This window comes from Amblyomma americanum, chromosome 10, assembly GCF_052857255.1.
Source record: "Amblyomma americanum isolate KBUSLIRL-KWMA chromosome 10, ASM5285725v1, whole genome shotgun sequence".
In the NCBI taxonomy this organism is placed as follows: Eukaryota; Metazoa; Arthropoda; class Arachnida; order Ixodida; family Ixodidae; genus Amblyomma; species Amblyomma americanum.
The window spans coordinates 29,533,376-29,553,247 of record NC_135506.1 but is presented as its reverse complement, the minus strand read 5'-3'; the positions used below and the strand labels follow the sequence as shown (position 1 = coordinate 29,553,247).

At 42.4% G+C, this 19,872-nt stretch overlaps 1 protein-coding gene across 1 annotated transcript in view; it reads left to right on the top strand.

Moving 5' to 3' along the window:
* Nucleotides 1-675: 675 nt before the first annotated feature.
* The window catches only part of LOC144108122 (uncharacterized), a 63,748-nt gene continuing 44,551 nt past the window's right edge, over nucleotides 676-19,872 (top strand). Inside the window, exons 1-7 of the mRNA XM_077641402.1 lie at nucleotides 676-924; nucleotides 8,071-8,226; nucleotides 13,344-13,432; nucleotides 14,659-14,706; nucleotides 15,871-15,990; nucleotides 16,379-16,437; nucleotides 17,979-18,134. Of these exons, the coding sequence (XP_077497528.1) occupies nucleotides 865-924; nucleotides 8,071-8,226; nucleotides 13,344-13,432; nucleotides 14,659-14,706; nucleotides 15,871-15,990; nucleotides 16,379-16,437; nucleotides 17,979-18,134 (688 nt within the window). The 5' untranslated portion in view covers nucleotides 676-864. The remainder of the gene's footprint in view (nucleotides 925-8,070; nucleotides 8,227-13,343; nucleotides 13,433-14,658; nucleotides 14,707-15,870; nucleotides 15,991-16,378; nucleotides 16,438-17,978; nucleotides 18,135-19,872) is intronic.

Sequence of the window (19,872 nt, the reverse complement as noted above, 5' to 3'; positions counted from 1 at the left end):
ATACCGCCGTTTAGCAGCAGCTGGACTCTCCTCTGCATGCATGTCAAACGTTGTGATACAGACTGACTGACTGATGTTGCTGAGAGGAAGAAGGAAAAGTGCACGGGCCTACCTACTGGTTCAAGCCGAGCCATGCTCGCTGCCGCGTGCTGAAAGTAGGAGGGGTAAAGGATAGGAGAGCAAAGAGTGAAAGAAAAGACGCGCCGCGCTAATATATATGCATCGGGCCGATCCCGGAGGCAGTGCAATACCGGGCCGACCCGTCCTTTCTCCCGGCCTTCTCGATTGAAGAAGGAAACCAGCGCAAAAGACGAAGACACAGGAACAAGGAAGTCCTGTGTTCCTTGTTCCTGTGTCTTCGTCTTTTGCGCTGGTTTCCTTCTTCAATCATGTACCGACTCGCCCAGCTCTCCACTCTACTAAACCCGTCCTTCTCGTACGTCCGATACAGACGCCCGTTACATCTCCGCCTTTTATACGCTACGCTGCGCATGCGACGCGCGATTCGTTTGATAGAGCGGCGTGCGGCGAGGCGGCGACGAAGAACGCGGCGCAGCTATGGGGTCTCTCTTTGGTTACTATGATATCAGCGCATGCGCACAACTGCTCATCCGCGTGACGTCACGCTTGGCTCCGTCGGTGGAGCGGGCGCGCGGCCGCGACTAGAGTTTTGAAAGAGACGCGAGAGGAAAGATTTGAAAAGCAGACGCGCGTCGCAAAACCGTTGACACAAAGCTTTGAAAATTGTGAGCGGCATTAGCATCATCACGGAGGACAGGAAAGATATTCAATGCATTAGTGGTGGTTATTCTGACAGCCATCCTTGCTTGCGTGCGTTCAGTTTTTGCTTCGTTTCATACGGCGATGGAATCGTTCAGGAGCGAGACAGGATGGAAGCCAAGCGTCAGCGTTACGGTGTTAAAGGTAAGCTCTCCGAAATTTTTTCCCTAGCTGTCATGTTGTTCGCGCTTAAAGATTGCACTTTCGGTCGTCATTACACGCTGTTGTTTTCGAAGGCGTCAGGAGTTTTACATGCCAGAAGAACGCGGTCGACAAGTGCGAATGCGGTCTTCGAACGCGAGCCCAGCGCTCGATCTTGGAGCAGTAGTTCCATAAACCACGGACACTTGTATAAGCACGTGTTTCAGGATTGTTGGCCAAGGCGGCGAACTTTTCTTGTGGAGTGGCTCCTCAAGCTGCGGCCGGGTCAAGCGTCGAACTGCGTGCAGGACACATGTTCACCTTGCGCTGACAGCTCCTTCCTCCGTGTTATGGCTTCGTCTGTCACGGATCCCTGAAAGCTGGGGCTGGGCCGTGGGGCTTGGAGCCCCACTTGCTGAACCAAAAGACGCTGTGGAACGCTCCTCGGCCCTGTCCCTCAAGCAGCGAACCAAACTTGGAAAGGACTTATAATTGGCCGGGTTTTTTGGGCCTGTGCGTGGTATGAGTTGCGGTGTGTGTAGTCGATGTCTTCGTGAAACGCGGTGCGGTCTACAGAGTTCTCAGTTTTCGTATGACGTCACTGTTGTGGGGCGGTGCTTAATTGTGCCGCATTACCTGAAGCCCCTCGCACTCCCACACGAGGTGCCGCAAATTTGGGGTCACTCCACAGCCACATGCGTATATAGGACTTCAAGGGCGGCGGTGACTGCGGGTTGGTGGGATCTTTGCGTTCGAAAAAAGCGACGCGATCGGAAAAGCGAATTTGTTTGCTTTTAATTTTTTAGGCGACGCGGTCTAGTACGCGGTAAAGCGAATTTGCTTGCTTGTACTTTTTTAGGCCACTTTATTGATCAGTCGAATTTGCTTGCTTGTACTTTTTTAGGCCACTTTATTGATCAGTCGATGCACCACGCACGTTATTACATCATCCTAGCTATATAGTTTGATTTCAGATTTGGTTTGAAAAATTTGGAGCACGCTTAAGCTCGCGACAGCGTGTTACAGCGTTGCCAAGGGGTGCACGGAATCAACGTTGCACGGAACGCCATCGCCCTTTCGGCGCGACGCGTGGCCCGTTGTGCGATTTAAGGAAGGGATGCCTGTCTCACATATCTCGGTGGACACCCGAACCGGGCCGTAAGGAAAGGAAAATGAAATTTGGTTTTAAGGAAAGGAAATGACGCCTGTCTCACAATTCTTACTGTACACCTGTGCCGCGCCGTAAGGGAAGGAAAATCCCTTCCCTTACGGCGCAGTTCAGATGTCCACTTCGCTCACGGCCAATGACGCCGACGACACCGGCTTTTCTGCGACACGAGCTCCTTAACGCTGTCGCATTAATACTCGCGGACATACAGTGCAAAAAAAAAAAACAGCATCCACTAAATTAAGGGACAACACGTCTTCACCCAGCCAACCAAGTTATATCCAGTGGATATTCATATATCTTCCACAAGATATCAGATGTCCATACGATGTTCACAAATGCTCATATTACGTCCATGTAATGTCCATACAATGTTCATTTTGATCACAGTGGACGCCCATACAATACTCATATTGTGCCCACATGAGGCGATTCCTAGACATTCAGAGGATGTTAACCAGATATTCTGCCAATCTATTTTCAGGTTGGGTGCTGGATGCTGTGCCATATATTTTGTGCGCTGTACAGCTTACAACAAAACAAATATGATGCAAGATATGACAGAGAGATACAAAGCAAAAACCAACAGGTGCTAATTACACAGGAAACTTCAATATTTTGTACATGTACATTTCACATAACAGGTGCATTATGAGAAAATTATGCACTGGGCTGTGATCAGTGCAATTACATAAACATGTCACAAAGAAGTGTCATTTTCTGGTATGCATGTTACTTGAAATGTCATTTCCAGTATGTGCAAGATAGAACATTCATGTGTAGTGAAGTCATTAGTTTGCGCTCTCTGTGACTTTGTGATCTTTCATCATACTCATTCTGTTCTTGCAAGCTGTACAGCACATAAAATAACAAAGAATATTGCACCTCGAGGCAGTACACGGTTTCGAAAGGAATATGCACAGGCACAGGCTTTGAGTACGGAAGAACATCAAGGAATACAATCACTTGTTTTGCCCTCAGCCATATTTTATTGCCCAGTAGCCATAATGATCAGCGTCTGTTGCTGTCTTTTACTCCAGGTCCTCGGAGGCCTGTGAATATAACAGTGCATTGTGTTGAACAGTAGTAATGACAGCAGGAAATATGGACAAAAAAGGGTGCACAAGAATATGCAAAAGCTAATGTTTGACCCAACTGGCTTAATATCTTTACTGAAAAGTAATGAGAAAAAAAGCATGCGATAGAAGCCAAGTACACAAACGTGCATCCACTATAACCTTTAGCCTTACCAGAGGTAAGACTAAATCCAGACAGGGGTTTTAGAGTACAAAGATCACATGCAATAGCCTGAATGCTTAACATGAAGAAAGAAACCCAAGCCTCAGCAAACAAACACAAGGACGACAACCAAGAATTTCAAATACATATATGCAACCATACTTTTGCAATGAAGTTAGAATGTGCACAGCAATAGTGAATAATGTTGGCTGGCGACTGCATTCAGATAAAACTCAAGAATGAAGTGGCAAATGCTTTCTTAAAGCAGGCCCTCCATCCACTAGCATCAACAGATTCTCATGTCATGGGTGTTACCCCATTTACACCAGCTAGAGTGACATCGTAGATGAAAGGGGATTAACCACTGTGGCATGATAATCGATCCCCGCCTTTGGATGGAGGAACATCTGTCGCTTTGTTCTTAAGCTGTATCCAAAAATACTGCAGTGGGACAGTGGTGCCAATCACAGCATGCTTTCAGCAGGAATGAGCATGCGTATATCACCATATTGGGCGACGTATGCTGACTTCATGAGTGTGGTTGGTGCATAAAAGTAGGAAGTAGCAGGTATAACAATGTGCAATCAGAGCCAGCCGTGGTGTATTTAAAAAGATAGAAGACACCTTATGGCAAAGAGTGAGGGGGGATATTTGGTTTTTTTCATGTCTATGATGTTTGCAGTAAGCAGGCAGGATAAAATGTATTGAGCAAATGTGCACATTTTTGGGGGAATTTATAAGGAGACCAGCCATGGCCTAAATAGGGCAAGGATATCGTAGATTAAGCCAGACATAGGTAGGCTTTTTGAGTTTCACTGGAAAAATTGTGTAATAAATGCAGCAGCGTACAACTAGATTTTCACATTAGGTAGTCAATATTAGACTTCCATGAATTTTTGTTAAAGGTTGTAATATCTATGCCAAAGTACTTGTATGCTAGGGAGAAGTCAAGGTGACTATATTTTGAAAATAATAGGGACAGGGTGACTGGTTATGAGAAATGCTCAATTTTAAAAAGTAAAGCTTCGCACTCTAGCAAAAGCATTACACGGTGTTATTGAATTCAGTCCGAAGTGATGCAGTGACAGAACTATCAGAACAATTAGCAGCAAAAAATAGCATAACTAGAAACAACACTGAATGAACTGCTAATTCAGATCAGAAACAATAAACATGCTAAGGCACATTATTGACGCATGCCTGAAAGGGTGGGAAAACCATGAGAGTTGGTAGCATTAGCAGTCTTATGTTGTGTAGTTAAAAAGGAAGTCCGTGATCCTGTAGAGAACCAAGTAGTCAATGTTGAGGTGCCTTAGTTTTATTATAGAATCCTGGAGCTTAACAGTGAGAGAAGCCTTGAAGACATCTAAGAACAAAGCTCTTTCCAAACTCAGAAGCTACAAATGTATATGCTAATCATTGTTGAACATTAGAAATGGTTTTTCATGAAAGAATTTACAGAATCGAATTTGGGACAAGTGGGAAAACAGGTTTAAATGAAGCGAGTCAATGAGGCCAAAGAAAAGTGATTGCTTGAATTTTTTGTGTGTTATGTGAGGGAGAAATATGTGGCAGTAGTTGGTAATTAGCCTGTATTTAATGCAGAACTAGAAAATATTCGGTGAAAGCTATTTGCTTTCCGTAGTCATGACTATAACTACCTAAAGATGAAGTACGAAAAACAGTTTCATACCAGCTGTTTGCCTTCATGACGCAGAATGCATCTACTGAGTGACATGATGCATGAGACTATTGTTTCTCTGAACATGTTTTCCAAGATATCTGAAAAGGAACAGCAAAGAAAAATGGTCATGCCCTGCTGCATTATACGAGGTTTACAACCAGCAACTCTCATTGTATACATAAGATGTAAACCCTTGCTGGGGCACAATCAGTAGCAAGAATTTTCACAGCACAACTTTCATTCTACACACTGTAACAAAATAGAAAATTTCAGAAAAAGCAGTCAAAGCCACGAGCTGAAACAAAAAGTATTCAATAGCCAAATATCGCGAAATGTGCTATTGAAATAAAAGGAAATTACAAGAAGTGAGAACAGACCAAGTTCCCACGAAAGTTTAAAAGCACAAAGATGAAAAAAAAAAATCCGGGTACAAAAAAGGCAAAGTTCGACACAACAGCTTGACTGAACAAAGGCAGATAAGAGCGTATTGGGCGCTGTTAGCAAATTTTACAGCAACACAAGATCTTCAAAAACTGTCTTCTTGAGCCGCCGGAGACAGGAAACTGCCCCCCTCCCCCTGTAGTATGGGCCATAGCATGCCTGACGGCAGGAATATGCAGTGGAATGTGTGCCATCAAAGTGCAGGCTATTCCAACAATTGTTAGAGGGCACAGCTGTCAAAAACTTTGCCTTACAACTGAGCACTGAAGTCTCATGCGTGCAGGCTGTTATTTAGAGGCAGAGAAGTGGCACAGAGTGCAGCCACTCCGGCGAAACTACTTCGGGGACAAATCGAGCCACAATAACTAAACACCACAGATTTTGAAGCCATGCCTGCACTCCATGAGCTGATAAACCGGAAGATGAAATTGCCAGCATGAAAATTGCTCAATACCACAAACGAACACTAACACTTTGTTTGGCAGAACAGTGTCATAAACACTCACCATTATTGCTGTTATCCGCGTAATCCTCCAGTACTTCCAACAGTGAGGGCTCAGGACTGTATACAACATGCACAACAAGCTTGCCGCCACAATGAAAAAAATGTGAACACGCAAAACAACAAATAAAAACTTGCGAAGAAACGCTGAAAGAAATCACGAAAACGTCGCGGCCGGCGCATATAATGACGTTTGGATTGGATTGGATTGGATTAAATGTAAAGCTAGCGTCGCGGCTAATGACGATGCCCATGGCCGTTAGGCTGCCCAGAGTCAAGAAAGTTCTAATTATTGTTCTGGTTTTGAAATCGCGGCATTTGTGGCTATCGGTCTAACTTGAGCAATTTCTTCAAATAATCGTACCGTACATGCATTCGCACGCATAAAATAAAATCAAAGCGTGCAATAGTCAACTGCTTGAAATAATTCGTTCCTGGAAATGTAAGACTGCGAAAACAGGAATGATTAAAATCTAAAGGTAGCATAATTTCAGCATGTTCATGCCTTCAAAAACAAAGATATCTTGTTCTGGCAAGTTGTTTGCACATTTCCAAAACTTTCAATGTGCTGAAAGAACATCATGCATATTTGAATATCCTCTGAATATCCGCTAACTGATATCTGAATCCAATAGTCCCCTCAACATGAAAAGGATATCAACACATGGACATTGGATGTTAGGACCATTTGTGGATATCCTCTGCATATTCATGGTTTACTCGGCAGCGTCCGACCGTTTCCTCATTTTTCCTGCTCACCTTTGTTTGCGTTCATTTTTAATGCAAAAGCATCATATAGCTCAGTTGTGTCCGCAGATCTTGTCCACAAAATGTGTCCACACAATATATGATGTCACTCCACATGAATGAATGTGTAAATGTTTATAATGATAAGGAACAAATTAATGAATGGTGTCATATGCCGTGATGAAGAATGATGACGTGTGCGCATGCGTGCATGCGTTTGTGTGTGTGTGAAGCCTCCTGGTAGCAAGTATACATGTAACATGGCTCATTGAACACCTCATTTGCATTGTGAGTAGGGGGTGGCATCCATCTACAAATTCAAGGCAGCAAAACCAGGGGAAGGTTTACATGATTGATTTTGAGGAATTAAGGCACGTAACTGGCTCCCTGGTTCAGTGGATACCTCAATGGTGCTTTGAGGTGGTGGTGGTGGTGCTGAAAACTTTGTGGTGGCCCACCTGCAAAAAAGCTGTGCCTTCCTAGCAATGCTAAACCATGAGGATTTTTTTTTATCATCTGCATGTGTGCAATGTAAGAATAGAAGGCTGGCATTTTGCTTGTCATTTCCACTTGATGGAAATTTATTGCAATCTGGGAAAGCAGTATATAGGGCCCACCAAAAGGAGTATGAAGCATCATTTTGAAGGGGGATGTATTTTTAAAACACCTATGCATGGGATTGACTCCCATCTGGGCATATGGGAATGGGAGCCTGGCCCATAGAAACATATGTAGGCAAAACTAAAACTTTCAGAGATATCTTTCTCGTTTCACAGAGTACCCATGAAGGTGGCCGTTTAACTGTCAACAGTTAGCGTGTGCTTTGCAGAAGAGTGTATGGCAAGTCTTTTTGAAGCTATCTTTGTAAAATGCTAAGATAAATGTGTGTTCGGAAGCTGGTCGCCAGTTCCCATTGAACTCTGTTTACGTATTTAGCACCAAGGAATATTTCAACTGGCTATTATTTTCATCTGGGAAAAGCAAGTATTTAACTGTTTCAATGCAGATAGGTATACCTTGGTGCGTGTTATTACCACACACATATTTAAAACATTGCTTCAGTGCTATAGCTATAGTGGAGAACTTAGGTGCAATAAAATTTTGCCGTAACAGAAGTGTCGATTTTAGTTCAACTACTAGTGCCAGTGAAGTTAGAGGCACATTTAGCATTCATCCCTTTTAAGTTGTTTCCTCATCTCTTGTCCATAAAAGCCATGCAGCATAAAGAATAAACGTGCACTTTCAGATACCCGGCCTCTTCCAGTCCATATGCATGTTCTGACCTTACAACCATTCAACGTCTAATTATTGATGCTATCCTTAAAATATTTAAATGACAGTCTGTGAAATAAAATTATGCATTTGCAGGTTCTTTCACCTACTCGCTTTTTGGTGAGGGAAGCTCCAGGCCCCCAGATGTCTCAAGGTGGGAGAGACTTCATCATCATGGAGTCAAAGATTAAGAAACTTCTGAAGAAACAGGACGCAGAGTTTACAAGTGAACTGCCACTTGAAGTTGGATCTGTAAGTGCTAGCAACTAACATTTGATTGGTTTCTGAAGTCTGAGACAAAGCACCTGTTGGTGTAGGATGATCGGTGCGTGGGAGGAAATGGTTGGTCTTGTGGAGATTTTTGAAATTTTTGTGGGGTATGTACAATCATTTATACAGCAGTTTGGTCACGATTAAGTTATTGATGATTTAAGTCCTGATGATCATCATTCTGAGGAGCTGCATAGGAATTATAGAGAATTTATGTGTGCTTCTAAACTTGATTTTAGATTCAGATATGCATGAATTTGTATGACATATGTATGTGGTTGCTGTAATCATGCGTTATTTTTGCTTATTAATGGTTTATGGTTTATGGGGGTTTAACATCCCGAAGTGACTCAGCTAGGCTATGAGGGACGCCATAGTGAAGGTGTCTGGAAATTTCAACTGCCTGAGGTTCTTTAATGTGCACTGACATCACACAGTACATGGGCCTTTAGAATTTCGCCTCCACCGAAATTTGATCGCCGCAGATGGGATCGATGTGAAAGCATATCATACGGCTCAGTGGTCAGAAAATCCGGTGTTGACTGACTGTCTATGTTAAACGGACTGAAACGCCCACGTGACTTCAGATGTAGGCAGTGCCTACATCGTCAGAAAAGAAAGAAAAATAAAATTTCTTATGAAGAGGATTTCGAACCCAGGCTGGCACAAACAGATCAGCTTCGCTGACCACTTCATTAGAGCATTACATCATCACCACAGCACAACACCTTGCACGCTAAACTGCCATTCTCTCTTGCTGGGTGTGGGTATTGTCATCGTCATCAACTTCCATTCGGGCGGTGTGAATAGATTAGCTTAGTACGGAATCGCCGCAGCCAAATGCCCCGCATGCATGCTTTTGCGTTCATAGAACATAAGTAGTCTTTAAGTGCTCTCCGTAATTTTATAGTAAAATACAATTTCAAAGCCAGGAGCATTCACTGCATTATGTTTCTGCTACGCACAATCTAGATTAAGTACACATTTACTTTCAGTCATCATCAGTGGCCATGCATTTTGGGAATAATAAAAAGAAGTTTACGTACCTGGATTAAGTTAGATCAAGCACACATTTAATGTGTGTCATCATCAGAGACCATGCATATTGTGAATAATAAAAAGTATTCTGCATGTTGGGAATAATAAAAAGTATTCTCCGTGCCCAGATCAAGTGCCCAATGCACTTTCATTGTTGGTGAAGCAGTCAAGAGCATAGGCGTGCACACAGGAGGGTGCAGGGCCCCTAATCATCTAAAGGGTGCGCCAAACCTGCCCCATACCTTTACCCTGTCAGACCTGTCCCATCATTATTTATAGTGCGGTATTATTATTAGTAGTTTTCGAGGAAAGGAAATGGCACAGTAACTGTCTCACTTCTCGGTGGACACCTCAACCACTCCATAAAGGAAGTGCGGTGCTGCTGAGCTGAAGTACAGGGGTTAGAACTGGACCGTGGTGGCTGAGTTTCAGTGCAGGCGAAACGCAAAAGGCGCCTGTGTACTGTGCAATGTCAGTGCATGTTAAAGATCCCCAGGTGCTTGAAATTCTTCTGGAGCCCTCCACTACGGCACCTTACTTTTTCTTCTTTCACTCCCAGTGTTATGGCCATGCAGGTTTTTTTAGGATACTGGTGGCCGAGGGCCCGTGATGTTGTGTTCGAAGAACTGTTTATTTACCGGATCACTTTGAGGCAATCTTTTCAGGTTCTTTTTTTCAGTTAACAAAAGACAGATGTGTTGTATATTTGCTGTGGTTTAGAGAAAATGTCAACCCTTTCCGAGGCACATTGTTAAACTGATGCCTCAGCGGCACAGGGACTGCCTTTCTCTGCAAATGTTACACATGAAAGTAAAAACTACTGCTCAATAATATTTTGTGTATTTTGCAATTTCATGAAATTAAAATAAATTTTTTAACCATTCCTCATCTTTGCATTGCATTTTGACAATAGGAGCCTCAGTGGTAGGTGTTGGGGGTGGGGGTGCTGTAGTGAAACTTGGCTCCCCCTAATGGAGAATCCTGTGCACGCCTATGGTCAAGAGCAAGTTAGTAATTGGCAAAAATCAGGAGTACCCAGAAAGAGACAAGGCGTCAGGTCAATGCCGTTACCCCAGTATAGGTAAGGTAGATAACACTTTCACTGCATCGTGGGGCACCAGTTGGTCGTGTCATGTGTGCATGATGTGCGGCCATGAATACTGAGTCAGGTGATGAAACTGTGTGAAACAGTGAAAATTGCAAAGAGCCGGCAAAACGCACTCATACAATGTCACTATTGCCATCTGTTGGCAGCTCTAAGAATCCAATATTGCCAACAGCTCACTGGTACATGGGTCACGGCGGACCCAAGAGAATTTCAGGGTGGCCCACCAGTAGGCCATCAGCACAGAGATCCGGCCTTCAGAAATCGCTGCCGCACTGAGTGTGTTAAATTAGCCAAGGTATTCTGCACAGATCTGTAAAGTAGCTCAAATAACCATGGTGCTAATGACTCAGGCAGTGGTTTGGAGCAGTCGGGCATCCTCCCGGTAATGAGGTTTGAAGTAAAGAAAAGCTAACAAGCAATGCAAAGGAGAAATGTGGCAGGTGATGATCAAGTAACTGCAGCAAGTCTATTGAAAGGAATTGACATTTTGCTGTGAAAACTTGCTGCCTTGTATATGCAATGCCTCACGACCTCAAGCATACTGGAATCTTGGAAGAACGCTAAGATTATTATATTTCATTAGAAAGGAGATGTCAAGGACTTCAAAAATTGCAGACTGGTCAGCTTACTGTCCATTGTTTACAAGGTTTGCACTAAGATAATTGCTAATAGAATTAGAAACAGAAGTACAGAGAATATCATTGTCGTCATCATCATCATCAGCCTAACTACACCCACTGCAGGACAAAGACCTCTCCCATCTCTTTAGTAACCCTGTTTTGTGCCAGCTGTGCCACCCTAATCCTGCAAACTTTTTAATCTCATCTGCCCACCTAACTTTCTGTTGCCCTCTGCTACGCTTCCTTTCCCGTGGAATCCAGTCTGTTACCCTTAAGGACCAGCGATTATCCCGCCTTCGTATTACGTGCCCTGCCCAAGCCCATTTCTTCCTCTTGATTTCACACAGAATATAACCAGTCCCTATATATGGCCTTAAACTTAGGGGCACACCTAGCAGTTGCAAGCTATTAGCCTACAATACGCTTATAAGACCAAAACTTGAATATGCCACCATCGTTTGGGACCCCCATGCAAAAAAAGACACAGGAGAATTATGAAAAATACAGAGACGTGCAGTACGTTTTATATTTAATAGGTACAATAGAACTGATTCCTTATCTTCGTTAATGGCAGCAAATGATATTAAACCACTCCACGTCAGACGCAAGATAGCCCGCCTATCCTTCCTTCACCAACTAATTCATGGAGAACTAGGCATTTCTCCAGTCCCCTATGTGCAGTTTTCAGAAACGCGTAGAACTCGTCGTCATCATTATCACACTTCAGCACCATACTTCGCGCATACTAACGCTTTCAAATTTTCTTTTTTTGGAATGATTGACAAATGAAACGCCCTGCCTCTACGAGTGATATCGGCTGTTGATTTTGACAGGGCACTCCGTGAGCTATTTTAGATATATGTACTACATTATACAATTTTATTGTTATGTGTTTTACGATGTAGCTGCTCTTGTACTGAGTGAATGTATTTTTCTGCCCTCCCTGCCTGGACTCAAATGATGGTCTGCAGTAATGTGAAAATAAATTTAAAAAATGTAGATTACAAGAAAGCATTCGACCTCAGCAGTATAGCTGGCGTTGTGTAACCAGGATACAGATTAAGAGGCATACTGTGCAGGTATTGAAAAATATCTATAGCGGTTGCACAGCGACCATAGTTGCCCACCGGGAAAGTGATAAAATCCCAGTCACACTGGGTGTCAGGAGGGAGACATGATCTCTTCACTACTAATCGCTGAGTGTTTTCAGGACGTATTCCAATAACTGGATTGGAAAGAGTTCGAATTAAAGTTAATGGCCGAATACTTTAGTAATCTTCAATTTGCTGATAACATTGCCTTACTTGCAGTACATGATTGGGAACCTACATAGGCAAAGCAGAGTGGTGAGTCTTAAAATTAATATGAAGAAAACTAAAGCAATGTTCAGCAGTCTCAAAAGAGAGCAACAGATAATGATGAGCAGCAAAGCATTAAAGGTCATAACGGGATAAAAAAAAGAAAAAACTGGTTTTTCAGGAAACCAAATGGCGCAGGAACTGTCTTGCATATCTCGGTGAACACCCGAGCCTTTATCCCTTAAGGAAGGGATCAAGGAGGCAGTGAAAGAAGATAGGAAGAATGAGGTGGCATAGTGGAGAGCTCTGGAATAATTTGGACCACCTGGAGATCTTGAACATGCACTGACATCGCACAGTGCACGGACGCCTTTTTGCATTTTGATGGAGGTGAAACGCAAAAACGGGATTCACCTGGTGCTTAGGGCAGGTAGCAACTGCAGATCGAGGTCATGCGAGCTAAGTGACTAGGAGAATAGGACTAACATAGAGAGCATTTTGGAGGCACTGTCAAGTCATGAGTAGCAGTTTACCAGCATCCTCATATAGGGCAAGAAAGTGTATTCCAAGTATAGGCAAGTGTAGCGGCTGGCGGCAAAGAATCAGTTGGATGGATGAGATCAGTTTGGGGAGATAAGATGGCTGCAACCTGCACAGGACAGGGTTAATTAATTGAAGGGATATTGGGAAGGCCTTCGTCCTTTATAGTGGACCTGTAGTTAGGCTGGTTGTGATGGTGTCGGTGATGACTAACATTGTTTAAGAAATGGATCCATCATCTGTAATACAGAACAGGAACTGGACGCAGCGATCAGTTTGTGAAGGGAGTGCTGGTTTTTCATGCAGGTTACTGCTGCAATGCAAATTACTACTTTGTTCAAATTTATTTTCACGGATCAAACAAGTAGGCAAATTAATTGTGAAAAAAGGAAGAAGCATTGAACAGCATTCACTGCGCTGCATTTTCAGTGAGCACTGCAATGCTTAACACTCAGTTTTTCTTCTTCATTATGATTTTTTTTTTTGACCATGCAGATTGTGTTGATGAACAAGCCAAAGGAAAATGAGTGGTACCGTGCACTGATCAACAAGGTTGTGGATTATGAGCGCGGCTACGATGTGGAGTGAGTCACATTCACATGTGCTTGCAGCCCGAATGCTTGTTTCATTACATGTGGAGCACTGTCAGCTGTCATTGACTCTGTGGTATGGCTTAATTGCATGCAGGGAAGGAAGCCTTATTTTGTAAACATTGTGCTCATTACAAGCTGTGTTAAAATAACTGCTAGCTTTTGTTTGTATGTTGGTTGGGAGTCATGTGAAAGCTCAAGGTGTGTATGAAATGGCTTGTTGATCTTTTTATGCAGTTTGCTTAGGGGCACTCTACAAGCATGCATATATTTGAATTCATGTTCTTTCAAGGTGTTTATGAGGAAGACTTTACTAGCTTTTAAGCCTTAAGTTCATGCCAGGCAACACTAATTTGAAGTTGAGCTTGCAAGCTGTACACACTAATTCTTTATGACAGAAGCTGCAGCCTACTCGACACCACTGAAGGCCATAAAACAACAAATGGTCAATATTCAATAATCAATGGTCAGTATTCAAGGGTCAGTAATCTGAAGCCTGATATCAAACATCGTGCATTAGCACTTGCTGTCCTTATTTTTCTTTTGCTAATTCATTCAGCAATATGTCCTTCTGATGTGGGCTTTGCCGTATGTCCCACTGCTTAATTATCCACTGACCTCCGTCTGGCAATTCAAGGTGCATTTCTAAACACAAAGCACAAACAGGTGAAAGTAACTAGGCTTGAACCAAATGCTCGTAGTCTTGCGCTACCTGCGTAGTCTTGCAACTTGTTGCCCAAGCATGGCTCCATCAGCTACCATGAAATTATAAATTTAGCGGAAGAAACAGCTAGGCGCATGCTGGTAGAGCCAGGAATTGAACCTTCAACCTCTAAATTTTAGGATTGTATGAAATGAATTGAGAGGTCATGAACAAAGCACATGCTTGAAAAGATTATAGTGTTACTAGCCAAGCATATGATGTGCGTCATAAGACCTCTGGCAAGGATAGTGGTGATGATAAGGACATAATGGATGATAGACGGGTCATTATTTTCCTTGATTGCTAAAAACAATGCACACATACTGTGTTGTTTCACGTTGTTTAATGCTTGTCGCACATATATTAAATAATTTATTGAAATCAGTGCAGATGATACCTAAATGCCTATAAGAATATTCATCTCAATGCTGACATATTAACATAATATTTTAATTTAGTTTTGGTGTATGATACTTAGCAAGCTCTAACAAGATGTGTTATGCTTCTTTCCTGCTAGGGTCACCTTGGTCGACTACGGTGAAGTGCTCTTCGCGAACAGAAGACAGTATGTGACATTTGTTTTTAATTAGAAAGTACAGTGTCAATCTAGGCGGCCTGCCGATGTCTGCTTGTGCTGCCTTGACATTTATGGCATTTGCAGTGCGATGCAGGAAGAAAAAGCATGCTTGTGCTCTGTGACACCGTGCTGCTGAGGTTTTCACACCGTTCGTTTTGTTTTGCAGTGCAGTCATTTCACAGCTGGTAGCATTCTGTGCAGTTTTATTCTGCACCCTTTCTCCGTGCATTGTTGTGAGTTTCATTGCTTTCTTGTGCTTTCATGCATACCCGACTTGCTTTCAGGTTTACTCAATTAGTTATCATTCATTGAAAAGCGCTTTGGACGTCAGAAAGCTTTAGCATTGTGTTATGTTTATTTTGTTTTGTGCGCAAGATGTACAACACCTTGCATGTGTTTGAGTTTCACTTTTATTGCCTTTCTTCAAAATGTGTTTCATTGAGTTTTAAGAACTATTAGGACAGCACTAACGTTCAGACCAGACTCTTGGTCTGCAGTGGTTAAAATGGTAGCTAAGACGCTATGGTAAATTGCAAGTGAGCTTATCTCCAATTAGCAGCAACGACATAAGCAAAAACCAGTTTTTCTGGGAAGTGTAGTGAAATATTAGGCGAGCGGTGCATTAGAGAAAAAGATGCCAGATCCAGCGTGCAGGCAGCGCAGCCAGTAAAGGAATGAAACAGATTCGTAACACAGTGCGCCTTGACGAAAGCTTGATCCCGTAACAGTAGAACAGAGTTAAGTAAGGAAAACGAATTGCAAAACAATTTAAATGTAGTACATAACATTTATATAAGCTGAATAAAGAGATTCGAGCCTTATTTTAAGCTTAAATTACGTGCTTACTTTGATCAGTGGGAGAACATTTCAGGACATGATATCGCATGAAGATGTTCCCGTATCTTAACAAATATAGTGCAGTCACTTTTCTTTGTGATTCAAGTCAATGTGAAAATGAGCCACATTGATACTATTTGCACTAGTATATTTTGGTTACACTTGAATGGTTACATTTGAAGAGATGGTAATCGGTGTTTTCATTGATTACCATTTCAAGTCACTGTTAGTAATGTGGCTTATGTTTTTCATCCTGTGACTAGCACAATGTTGGCGCCTAATTTTTCTTTCCCTCACTGTTCCCTTTTCTGGCAGGTTACGCAAGGTGCCCAATAAAAGGGTTCTTAAAGTGCCCTTTCAATGCGTCGAATTTTCTCTACTTGGATTGACACCTGTGTCGCCAGCAGCTGTCGGAGCAGCCATGACAGCTAAGCAGTAAGGGTGCTTTAATTATTAAAGCTTTGTTACCAGCAAAAGGTTTAGTACAGGATGTGCCATTCAACAGCATTTGAAATGCCAGCGATGATGCTTGCTGAGAGGCTAAACTGGCAGTGTAGCTCACGGTTCTCTACTATTTGACTGTTATTTATTGGTCACTAGCACTCCTTAAAGGTGGATTGGTATGATGCATTTAGTATATCACAGCAGACAGCAACTAAACTTGGCCATGGCTTTTAAAAACTTGCTTTACACCTGGTCTCGCGATCACTAGAGCAGCAAAAGCAGAATGAGTGGAATTTGAGCTGCTGTGCCTCTTTAAGATTCCTTGGAGTGATTGCAGTTATGCTGTCTTAGTAATCTTAGTGTCGCTTTCTGTTTCAAGGAAGTCCAACGACCTGTGGAGTGTTGCTGCCATCTTATATGTGAACTCAATGATGAAGAGTAAGTTGATTGATCATGAATCTGTACTAGTGCACATTCAAGCATTTCTTCCTTCCTGGTGCATTTAATAAGTAGAGTTTCTTGGGCACTATATATATAGGGGTGTTTCTCAGTGCAAAGCTTGCAGTAGTTTTTCCAAGTTATAGGGTAGTCGATGATGAACCTGCACTAAAGTTTTTCTCTTTATTTTTGTTTTTACTCAATTATTGCCATTATTCACTTCAATGCCCTGTAAGCATCTATGCTTAAAGGAGTAGACGCACCAAATGCTAGTTGTGTGTTCTGTCTTTGGAATAATGCACAGCACTTTATAAAACATGGGTATGCATGTGGATTAAACTAACCAGTGGTAAATAATTTATAATTGAATCTTCTTTCCCGTTTTGTTTCAGTTTTGATTTCAATGGCCTAATGATGGCTGTGAAGTCACAGAGGATTTGGGGTTATGTGAGGCATACAAAAAATAGCTGGCAGTTTAGCATTGCTTAGAACGAAATATTGTGGGAAAGCACATTTTTTTTTTTGCAGGTGCATGCAGCACTGCGACAAAGTGCAGTTGAGATGTCCACTGACCCAGGGAGTCAGTTATGTGCCTTTCCTTTCCTCAAAATCAACTGGTTTTGAGAAAAGGAAAGGTGCATAATTGCCTCAGTTCATAGGCGGACGCCCAGCTGAAATGTTTACTGACCCAGTGGGCCAGTTACACTTGCTACTACTCTGAGACTTTGTACACACAGACACACACTGCTGAAACCTGGAGAGTGCTTCCACACTAAAAACTGCAATATGTTCTACATTTTAATTCACCCCAGCTGATAAACAAGCCTGCCCAAGAGTTGAAATCACAAAAAAGGAACAAGCAGCAATTAAATCGGAGTTTTTGCATATCTCATGTGACCGCAAATTATCTGTTACGTCGCATCCATTGTTCAGCCCCTGGAACTGAAACGGCAATGAGAAAAAAATTCAATTATGAATTATTCAGCTGGCTTAGGTAAATTCCACATTATGACTCGTAAACATATGAGTCACAATGTGCATACCCTTCCAAAGGAAAAAAAACACATCCATAAATTTGGTGTCTCTATTCCTTTAAAGGCCAGCTCATTTTCTCTCCTGCTAGCATTTATATTGCAGCTCATTGCAGCCTAATAACAGTATTACACAGCTAGTCGTAGTGGTCACTGAATGGTGTGGGTAACAAGGTTGTAAGAGACTCTTTGCTAATTTAAAAAAAAAGGACTGCATCCACTTGTGTATGCATATAGTGCTATTCGGTATTCAGTTATTCACTTCCTGCAGGAGCAGCTTGGTGCGCACGGGTCGCTATTATGGTGACCATTGTTTGATGGGGTTCTCATTTTAGTCAATTGTTTTACATCTGCTTGTTCTCCGTTTTTGTCCTCTGTTGACGTTTTGTGAGCTGAGCAGGTTCACTAAAAGCTGACATTTTTTTTTTTCTTCTAGCTTTTCGTTTGGTTCACAGTAAAATTTGGCTGACAAGCTTCAGCAAAAGTCAGCGTCTTAACTTTTTTTTGCAGAGGCCAGTTCAGTGCAGGTAGAAGTGCTTGGCGAGACCGTTTCGGGCGGTCTCTACGGAAGGCTGGTTGTTGAATGGAACAAAAGTTTCGTCATCCTGAATGAAGAGCTGGTCAATCTGAACTATGCCATTTTGGATCCTGAATCAGGCCGCGACGGTATGTGAACCTGCTGTACTGACCACACTGCATTGAACATGGGCTGCTCTGCTCTGTTCTAACAGACTGAGCAGTTTGAAAAACTTTGTGTTAGCTGTTACTGGCATTCTTGTACTAATCATGTTGCTATCCATTCAAGAAACTTATAGCTGAAAAAATGGGCTCAGTTAACTGTACTCAAGCGAGAACCTGCACATCCTGCTTCCTGTCAGACCACCTGAATTCATTTCAGACGGACTGCAGGAATTGCATACTAGTCTTGGGGAGGTATTGCACGTGCGTCAATTGAGACTCGGCGGCAGTTAGTCCTTTATTGCAGCCTTATTGCAAGCAGGCAGCACCTGGTCCCTTAACGATGGTGCTGACCGGTTCAGTTGGTTCAGGAACCATGCAAAGTCACTGTGATATACAAGAATGAAATTGTTATTGAATAGGCCTAACTGTAGTGGCATATATAGCTCCATTTGGTGCACAGCTGGTACTGATCTTGCTTTTTGTCAGTATATTATTTTTACAACCAGATTGCGTATAGAAAATTTGATAATGACCTGTTTATGATTGGAATAGGCTTAGAAGTTTCTTTTCATGCCTTACCATGGGTCGCTCCGTATCAATAAAGATCAGTATCTGCAGCCACCACACCGTCACACTAAACGAAAAAATCATGATAAGCACATCCGGCCATACGTCACACGGTGCAATACTTTTAAGTTTTCTTTTTTTCTGTCGTCCGTAGAGATTTGGAATTCTTTGCCGGGGGATGTTGTTGACGACGATTCTGTGTCTAGCTTTGTCAATAAGGTAGAATCTTTGTTTCACTCAGTGCCATAACGCGGAAGCTCTTTTTTTTTTTCTCTACCGTTTGATTTTGGTTGGAATGATGTTCTGTTTTAGATAACAAGTTCTAGTGTTATTATATTTTACAAAGTGTTGTACATTGTGAATACCTTTGTAACCCACTGCCTGTATAGGCCTGTCAAAGGCTTACAGTATTGCTAAATAAATAAATAAATAAATAAATAGAATTAGAATAAGCTTAAGCCGGTTCCATAAGGACTGCACCACTTATTATCTGCACTACATCCTTGAGCCACACGTGTTGTGCTCATTTAGTGTGTGCGAGGGCGAGCTGAGAGGACATTGTTAAGAGTGATGAATAACAAAGAGCCTATGTTTGACCTGCTGCAGTGACCACAGTTTGAAGTCCTTCTGCACCTGGACTGCATATTGCGTCGTGAATAACTTTAATGGCTGAAATTGTTAGAGACAGCCAGCATGGCACATCTCACAGCGTGGGTACCTCTGGCATCTTAAAATAAAATTCACTTAGCCTAGATTCAGGTTGTAGCAAACATCAGTTTCTTGTAGATATTATGAGCAGTGCTGTTTAAATGCAGGGATGAGAAGTTGAGCCAACTGTCAGTAGTTTGCAACGTAGATGGCGCTGTTTATGGACTGAGGCACTGAACTGATCAGTGGCAGAGAGGCGAGGGCAACTGATATGAGGAACTCAAAGAACCAGGTTGTTGTCTGCCGGCCATATCGTGGCTTCATTGTAAAGTTTCTTTGGTATGTCTTGGTTAAACTGGTTAGTGAAACCATACAAATGCAGTACAGTTTAACCTTGCTGTACTCAGATTTTACAACAAAATGTATGTATTTAGCTGTGTATTTGCATGCATGTAGCCAGTTTTGAGGCGTTCACATTTGATGAGGCAAAATTGCTTTTCCTGCCTCA